General features: G+C 51.9%; 1 protein-coding gene across 3 annotated transcripts; it reads left to right on the top strand.

Moving 5' to 3' along the window:
• SPOCD1 (SPOC domain containing 1) lies at nt 1-8,174 on the top strand. Of its 3 annotated transcripts, none has more exons than XM_090271530.1 (9): nt 1-117; nt 1,678-1,803; nt 4,563-4,604; nt 4,755-4,821; nt 5,002-5,152; nt 5,452-5,587; nt 6,116-6,205; nt 6,467-6,653; nt 7,364-8,174. In XM_090271530.1, the coding sequence occupies exons 1-9, from the start codon at nt 55-57 to the stop codon at nt 8,017-8,019; spliced, it is 1,518 nt and encodes a 505-aa protein (XP_090127656.1). In that variant the 5' UTR covers nt 1-54; the 3' UTR covers nt 8,020-8,174. The 3 variants fall into 3 exon arrangements, with proteins under 3 accessions (XP_090127656.1, XP_090127655.1, XP_090127654.1); XM_090271529.1 differs by having other exon boundaries at nt 5,002-5,153; nt 5,438-5,587; XM_090271528.1 differs by having other exon boundaries at nt 5,002-5,153; nt 5,438-5,587; nt 7,310-8,174.
• The last annotated feature ends 339 nt before the right edge of the window (nt 8,175-8,513 follow it).

Genomic DNA, 8,513 nt, shown 5'->3' with positions numbered 1-8,513 from the left:
GACCTGTTCCTCAAAGTGGTTCGTGGAGATGTCACCCCCCACCGCCTGGTGCGGATGAACTCATTTCAGCTGGCCCCCCAAGAGCTGGCTCTCTGGCGGGACCAGGAGGAGAAAAGGGTGAGCTGTTGGGTCAGGTTGGGATAGGTGACAGGACAGGGGGGGAGCAGGTGGGAGAGGGGTGACCTGAGTATGGAGCAGGAAGGGAGACAGGGCAGAGTGAGGAGGAAGGTGGGAGACGTGGGGGGCACAGACAGAGAGAAATGTCGAAACGAGGAGACGAAAAGAACAAGCAGACAGATGGAGAGAGAGAGAGACTCCACCCCCCAAAAATTAGGAAAAGAGGCAGAAATGAAGAGGATTAGGAGTGGACGGCATGGGAGAGGAGTGACACACCCAAGAGGTGTCTTCCACGTGCTTTTCTGTGGAGCTCGGTTTGGGAGAGGGAACTGGGGATGATGGTCCAGACTCTGGAGTCCATGGCTGACATCCACCATCCATGGGGGATAGACCCCCTGGGGTGCCTCTGGTCCCATTACAGCCTCAAAAGTCCCAGAAAAGGCCAGAAGTCTTCCTGGCGCCACAGGCTGGGTAAGGGACCCCACCGTCCCCGCACTTCACAGTTACATCTCCATGTACCCTGTGTCCATGGGTCTTCCCCTACCTGGGAACTGTTCAGGGGCAGGGAAGGTGTGGGCACTGAGTGGGCTGTGGGGATGTTTGCGTAGTGGCTTTTTGGCCCAGTGAGACAGGGAAGGACCGATTCAGGGAGTGAGGCCAGGGGGATGGAGTGGCTGTGAAGGCTCCTGTTCTGGTAGACACTGATTAGAATTAATTACTAGAATCCATTAGGTGAATCTGTCCATGATAGGTTGAACTTTTATCCAGGCACTGTGAGGGACCAGGGAGCAGGATCAGCTGCATAATTTGTGGGGTCAGTGCTGAATGAAAATGTGGGGCACTTTGTTCAACAACTCTTAAGAGTTTCAAAGTGATGGCAGCATTAAAAATGGGGCCCTTCTAAACAGAGCCTTGGGCAGCTGCCCCAGTGCCCATGCCCATGAAGCCAGCGCTGCCAGGCAGGAGAGGACTTCTGTCCTCCAGGGGTGGTTACAAAGGGAGACACAGGCTTTCAGGAGATATTTCAGATAGGATGGCATTGATCAACAACGAGAACCACAAGTAGCCTTTACTATGAGCCAGGCTCCAGACTAAGCACTCTACGTATGCTGTTTAATATAACGCTCTTAATTTAATTCCTAGAGAACAGATAAACTGAGGCTTAGAGCAGTAAAATGCCTCCCCAAGGCCACACTACCTTGTGGGTCTTATTAATGGCCCAGCTGGCACTTCAAAGACGGCACTCTTCCCAGGACGGAGGGTGGGGTGCAGTGGGAAGCAGAATTGACATGTGGGTAAAGGCAAAGTTCAAGAAGGCTTCCTGAAGGAGGCAGAGGTTGTGTTGGAGGGTGAATGAGTGGAATATGGCAAGGTAGGGCTGAGGGTAGAGGGCTTTTCAGGTGAAGGGAATGGAAGAAGCAAAAATGTGGGGGAAGGGAAAAGGCCGGCCTGGAAGAGGACCACAGGAGAGAGGCTTCAATGGAGGACAGCGGGCACTTGGGTTCTTGGTGGCCAGAGACCGCTGAAACCTGCTGAGCTTGGGCTGCTCCACCCTACCAGGGCCTGGAGATCATTGAGCAGCAACAGCAAGAGTCCTGCAGCCTCCCGACCTCCAAACTGACCCATAAGGGTGAAGTCGAGATTCTGCGTGATACAGACCAAATCCTAACCCTGGAGGATCTGGTGGTAAGCGGAGACCTGACCTGGTGCCGGGCAGGGTCTGTGCCCTGGATCCCACTCCTTACTTCTCCACCTGTGTTGTCTTGGGCAAATCATCTGACTCTCTGAGGCCTACAGTCTTCGATGTAAAGCTGGGTAATGACCTAACACACAGGGTTCAGGTGAGCATGGGGCAAGACAGCTGCCAGCGCAGGGCCTGGCAGCTCCTTCTCAATGCTGGTCCCCCTACCTTTGTCCTAACCCCAAGGGACCCCATATAAGTGGTCCTAGAACCGCAGTTCCCCCAAATTGCAGACCTTCTGATCAGATACCCAGTTGGGAAGCAGGGGGGCTACACTGTTTGAGGTAGTGCCTTTGTGCATGTAAGAAACAGAGACCTAGCCCTGGCTTCTATGGCTCAGTGGACTGAGCATTGGCCTGCGAACCAAGTGTCGCTGGTTCGATTCCCAGTCAGAGCACATGAGTAGGTAGCACACCATGTCACCAGTTGGGGGAGTGTGGGAGGCAACCACACAGCGATGTTTCTCTCCCTCTCTTTCTCCTTTCCCCTCTCTCTAAAAAACAAAACAAAACAGATAAATAATAAAAATAACAAAATAAAAATAAAGTAACCTTGTTTAAAAAAAAACGAAAAAAGAAAGAAAGAAAGAAACATAATATTAAAAAAAAGAAAAAAGAAACAGAGGCCTGCTCTATTTGGCAGGACTTAAGGGTGCTCCAGGCAGGGAACCACCCAGATTGCAAGGCAGTTGGTGCAGAGTATCCTCTTATTGCTGGGGATCTGCCCCGTCTTCATGTCCATCCTGCTCCTTCCTCCTCCTTGGCCCCTCCATCTAGCACATGGCCTGGCAAGGTGGCTCGGCAGCCCACCAGTCAATGAGCCCATCAGCTTACATCCTGCAGTTGTCAGAAGTCTCCCGGGGCTCCCTTCAGTCACTCTCAGAAGGTGGCTCTGGCTTTTGTTGGGTCAGATGATCATCCCAGTCTCAGCTGTGTGCTTAGGACGGGGAGTGCAGGGAAGGCCCCTTGAGCCATGTTCCCTGGGGAAATGGCAGCGAACATGACAGAAATCTTTGCTCCTTCCACCCAATACCAGGCCACCAACCAGAGCTGCTGTCTGTGCAGAGAGGAGCCCTCAGGGGTATGGCTGCTCCCCAGCTAAATCCAATCTGTGTTCCCTGAACCAACTGAATATGTGTGGGGCGAGGAGCTTGGAAGACCTGGAGGGCAGAGAGAGAGGAAGAGCAGGGGGTGGCAGAGTAGGAGAGGGAAAATCACACACAACAATCTTTACTCCTTATTGAAACACCTACTCTGTGTGCCTTTTACAAACATTGCCTCATTCAGATCTCATAGTGACCTATGAGGTAGGTGATCCCAGTTTCCTGGATGAGGAGCCAGAAGCCGTTTGCCTGAGGTCAACCAGTTAGCAGAGGGGCAGCTGAGATTTGAAGCTGGCTGTCTGAGTCCGGAGCCTGAGCCTTGGCCCCGCTCCGGAGGTGGTTTATAGGGGCAAGAGGAGAGTTTTAAAGAGTTTCCCGAGTCTTCCTAAAGCAATGTGTGTTTTGTGTTTAAAGCTGTTTCTATTGCGAGGAAGAAAGGTGCTTTGGCAATGGACATCAAGAGTCTTAAAAATGTCCACTCTCCCTGATTCTGTCATCTGCTTCTGAGAACTTGTCCTAAGGAACTAATTGGAAGTTTAGGAAAATATTTTCTGCTCAGGGATGTCCTCAGTTCCATTGGTGGTAGTCAGAACCTGGAAATGAGCCAATCATCTGGCAACCAAGGTGATGTGTGTACACACTGCCGCCCACCCCATCCGTGTCATATTTGCAGGGACTATATAACATGGCAAATGGCTCTGCTACAATTCTGGGACAAAATGAGAATGCAGGCACACCTCATTTTGTTGTGCTTTGCTTTATTGTGCTTCGCAAATATTGCTTTATTCATTTATTTATTGCAAATCGAAGGTTTGTGGCCTCCCTCCGTCAAGTGAGTCTGTTGGCACAATTTTTCCCATGGGCTCAGATGATGGTTAGGATTTTTTAACAATAAAGTATTTTTTTGTTTGTTTTATTTGGGGGAACCTAAAATTTATTTGGGGGACACTAAGATACCTGAGCATATTGTCTTCCTGTATTTCGTACTTTGCTCTATTTCTAAAAAATGCATTGAATTTACTGGGTGACATTGGTTAATAAAATTATATAGGTTTCAGGTGTACAATTCTATAACACATCATCTGTATATTGTATTGTGTGTTCACCATAGTAACACATTCTTATTACACAAGGCTATTGAACACATAATAGACTATAGAATAGTGTAAACATAACTTTTATATGCACTGGGAAACCAAAAAATTCGTCTGACTCCCTGTATTGCAAAATTCACTTTATTGTGGTGGTTTAGAACCGAACCCACGATATCTCTGAGGTATGTCTGTAAGGTTGAATATTTGATCCTAGCTATTTTAGTAAAAGGATCCCTAAAACCTGTGTATCAAAAAACTATTATAAAGGAATGCCCAGAATATCAACAGTTTTCTCTGAGTGATAGGACAGGGGTGATTATTTTTCTTTTTAATTTTCAAATTTGCTATGTTTTCCATATTTTCTTTGACAAGTTCACAATACTTTTGTAATAAAATAATATACTATTTGGAAAAATAAAACCACATCCCTGAGGCTTTCTGCTCATGGAGGGTTCCTGACTTCCCCAGCTGCTTTCCCAGTCCACCCCTTTCCTCCTGTGCCTCCCAGGGACCCATGGTGTCCACTGACTGCAGCCCACTGGCCCTGCCTGTCATGTCAAAGGACCCCACGGAGCAGCAGGAGGACCCGGTGAAGAAGCAGGAGGACCCTGCAGAGCAGCAGGAAAACCCCACGGAGAAGCAGCAGGACCCCACGGAACAGCAGCAGGACCCCACAGAGCAGCAGGAGGACTCCACGGAGCAGCAGGAGGACTCCACGGAGCAACATGAGCACCACTTCTTAGACGCCAACTGCCACATCTGCAAGCGTTGTAGGAGACAGAGGAAGGGTCCAGGGTGGGGGTGGCGAGGGCACACTGGAGCTGCGTGTGGGGTTTGCAGTAATGGATGCATGCCCTGGGAAGGAGGTGGCAGGGTGGGGAAAGCCCTGGGCTGGCTTCAGCCTGGCTGCCTGCCCCTGTTTTAGTTCTTGCCTCTGCTGTTTGCAGACTGGAAGTCCTCCTGTGAGCATCCAGGCTCCTCCAAGGCCAACAGAAGGGTGAAGGACAATGTCTTCCAGAGAGCCCCAAGCCCAGCCTCTGTGTCCTCTCTAGAGATTCCCCAACTTGGGGAGAAACCTTCCATGGAGCCACAGGACAGGTGTGGGGCTGGGGGCAGGGAGGTGGAGGAAGCCACCCGCTGGGGCAGCAGACACAGCATGGACTTTCTTTTCTGTGGAGCCTTGGACAAATCTTACATCTTTTGTGGGTCCAGTTTCCCCATCTGTGCAGTAGATCTAATCGTTCTGGCCTACTGGTTTCCCCTACATAAGGCCATGCTTGGACCAGGGTTCTAGCACCCCCTGTGAGGGTGCAGGATCTTTTTTGAAAAGTAAGGAGATGCTGGGGGAAGCCCTGATGGCCTGCTCTGCCTGGCCCTGTCTCTGTCCCTCCCTCTAGGCTCCAGATGCCTGCTGGGCCCACAAAGGCCCTGCCCAGCCAGCTGCCCTGGGAGGGAGCTTTGCACATGTTCTCCATCAAGCAGTTCCGGGCCAAGGCCCAGCTGGTCTCAGGACTCAGCTGCCAGCTCACCACGGTACTACTGCCCTATTCATCAGGGAGTCCCTCACACACTTATGAGCCCAGTCAGCTCCTCACACTGTCATTCATTCATTCGTTCATTCGTTCATTCATTCATTGTAAGATTCTCTCTGTGCCTGGCTCTGCAGTACACATGGGGGCAAATGAGATGCCAGCCCCACTCCTACAGAGACATGCATGGGCAAAGGACTCCTGTAACCCAAGCATAAAGCAAGAAGGACCCAGGAGAGGGGTCTATGCCTTGCTGGCCCAGAGGAGATTTTAGGAGTGATTAAGTGACTAATGATCAGCTAAAGTGTGGGATGACTGCAGGAGGTTAGAGGAGGGAGGGAGGGGCTTCTGAGAAGCTGTAGGAGATTGGCTATGACAGGCCGTAGGACCCCAGGGGCAATTAGAGCTTCCTGGGCAGCCCTTTGGGCTCCTGATAGATTGCCTGCCCATCCTCTCTGCCACAGCCTGGTATTTAGTCTGCCCTAAGTGGGTGAGAATCTGGGGGTCTGACTGGCCATGTACCTGCCCCTAGGCCCTGCCCGAGGTGATCCGCTCAGCAGGCTGCATCCCTCCCAACACCATCTGGGACATTCTGGCCAGCATCTGCCCAGCCAAGGCCAAGGTAACTGTCCACCCTTCAGCACCACCCCTTCTGCTAGCACTGTCCCCCCAGCTCTGTGCTCCCTTTCTCTCTACCTCTGGAGCAGAGACCTGGTGTAGGATATTTGGGTCAAGTTCCCACTGTGACTGCAGCCAAGTCCCTCTGTTTTCTTCTCTGGAAAATGGGGATGCACTTCCCCCCAGGGGTTTAGATAAGAGCAGAGGTGTTTGCGGAAGTGAAGTATGACTGCTCCTACAGCTGCTCTCTTTCCTGCAACTGCAGGACATCTGTGTGGTCAGGCTGTGCCCACAGGGGGCTCAGGACACCCAGAACTGCCGCCTGCTCTACTCCTACCTCAACAATAAGCAATGCCATTGCCTGGCAGCTGTGGAACACGTGGTGGTGGTGCTGCTGCCCCTGCCTGCCTTCCAGCCCCTGCCCACCAGCCTGCGCTCTCTTGGAGGCCCTGGTGAGTATCCCAATGCCCATACCAGACTCTGCCTCCCCTCACTTGGTGATCAGATGGGGCATTGTTGACACAGTTACCCATGTTTCTCTGGAGGCAGGCATGTCTCAGAAGAGAATTCCTGAGATAGGAAAATGTGATAATAACAACAGTAGCTCACGGGTGGTGCTAGAACCCTGGTCCAAGCATGACCTTATGTAGGGGGAAACCAGTAGGCCAGAATGATTAGCTCCACTGCACAGATGGGGAAACTGAGACCCACAAAAGATGTAAGATTTGTCCAAGTTTCCACAGAAAGGAAAGCCCATGCTGTGTCTGCTGCCCCAGCGGGTGGCTTCCTCCACCTCCCTGCCCCCAGCCCCACACCTGTCCTGTGGCTCCATGGAAGGTTTCTCCCTGAGCTGGGGAATCTCTGTATATTGCTTACTTACATTAATTCATTTAGTCCTCAAAATAACTCTAGCAGAATGGTACTATTAGTTTCTTCATTTCACAGATGTCTACCCTCAGCCAGGTAAATGATTTCCCACACTGAGAGCAAATCTTCTGAGACAGGTTCATCCTTCCACTTTCCCCAGCATCCCATGGGTGCCAGTCTCACTGCTGGAAAGCTCTTCTCAGGGTCTAACCTCCAGATCTCCTGCCACGCGACAATGCAGCTTCTGTGGGACTATGCATTCTTTCCTCTGGTTTCTCCCCTCCTTTTTCCCCAGGCCTGGAAGCCACTCACTCAAGCCTGCTGCTGGCTGCGCTGTTCCCCAAGGCAGGGCTTCCAGACACAGCAGAGTTCAGTGCCTTGCTGGGGAAGGTTCGCAAGATGGTCTCCTTCAACAAAAAAGTGGAGGTGAGATGCTACCAGCGGAACGAAAAGAGGCCAGACGTGGCCCAGAAGGGGTCCCCTCCTGCAGGGGGTACCCTGCAGCAAAGCCAGGGCAAAGGCAGCCTGGCTCCAAGGGGAATTTGTGCTTGGCAGAGGCCCTCTAGAGGCCGGGGGAGACTGTGGGAAGAGCCTGAGACCTGGCAGAGTCCTGGGCAAGGGCAGGGGCCCACAAGACCAGGCTGGCGCCAGTCCTGGCACCCCTATTCAGGAGCACCAGCTGGTCATGGCCAGCACCTCCACAGGGCTTTCTGTCCCCAACGAGCTCTGCTCCAGCATCTTGAATGCCTGGTGACTATGAGCCACCAGCTCCAAGCCTCCCTGAGATCTCCAGGCCAGGAGCTCCTTCCCCAGCCCCCTGCAGCCCATGGAATTCTGGGCCTCTTTTGCCAGTCCCCTGCAGCTCCAGAACCCCCTGGACCAGCCCCTGACTCCTCTTTAGAACCTACAAATGGAGCTGGCTCTGAGTGTCCCCTCCCTAGAGAATCATGACCCTCATTACCAGTGCCGAACCCTGAGCTATTTCAGGGAGAGACAGGGGCAGAGGAAGGGAGAGTCAGCTCAGTCCACCTGCCCCTTTTGAGTTTTCTGTTCTGCAAGCTGCTTAGCGTTGGTTTTTGGTTCAATAAAGATTTTGACAAAGTTGAGACTGCATGCATCTGCTGGTTGGGCAGGAGAGACCTTGGGCCTGGCCAGGTGTAGGTTGGGGTGGGTGTGTCTGTGAGTTTTTTGTGCACAGGTGTAGTAGCAAAGTTAAAGTGCTGGGATGGAGGGAACAATCTTGCCAGTTGCTTCTCTGAGGTCCCTAACTGTCACTTTGTGCCAGGTCACAGCTGTTGCCATGGTGGGTTCTGGAAGCAGTTTTGCAAGTGGTCTGAACTAGGAGGAAGGAGAGGTAATGGGAGAGAAGGCAGGACTGGGGTCAGGGGAGAGAGAAAATCAGGCTTTTGAAGGGGCATAAACATGTACAGATTGTTAGGGAGAAA

The sequence above is a fragment of the Furipterus horrens genome, unplaced genomic scaffold (assembly GCF_987537825.1).
Source record: "Furipterus horrens unplaced genomic scaffold, mFurHor1.1.pri manual_scaffold_3, whole genome shotgun sequence".
Lineage (NCBI taxonomy): Eukaryota > Metazoa > Chordata > Mammalia > Chiroptera > Furipteridae > Furipterus > Furipterus horrens.
The sequence above is the reverse complement of the archived record's forward strand: the minus strand, read 5'-3'. Positions and strand labels throughout refer to the sequence as shown.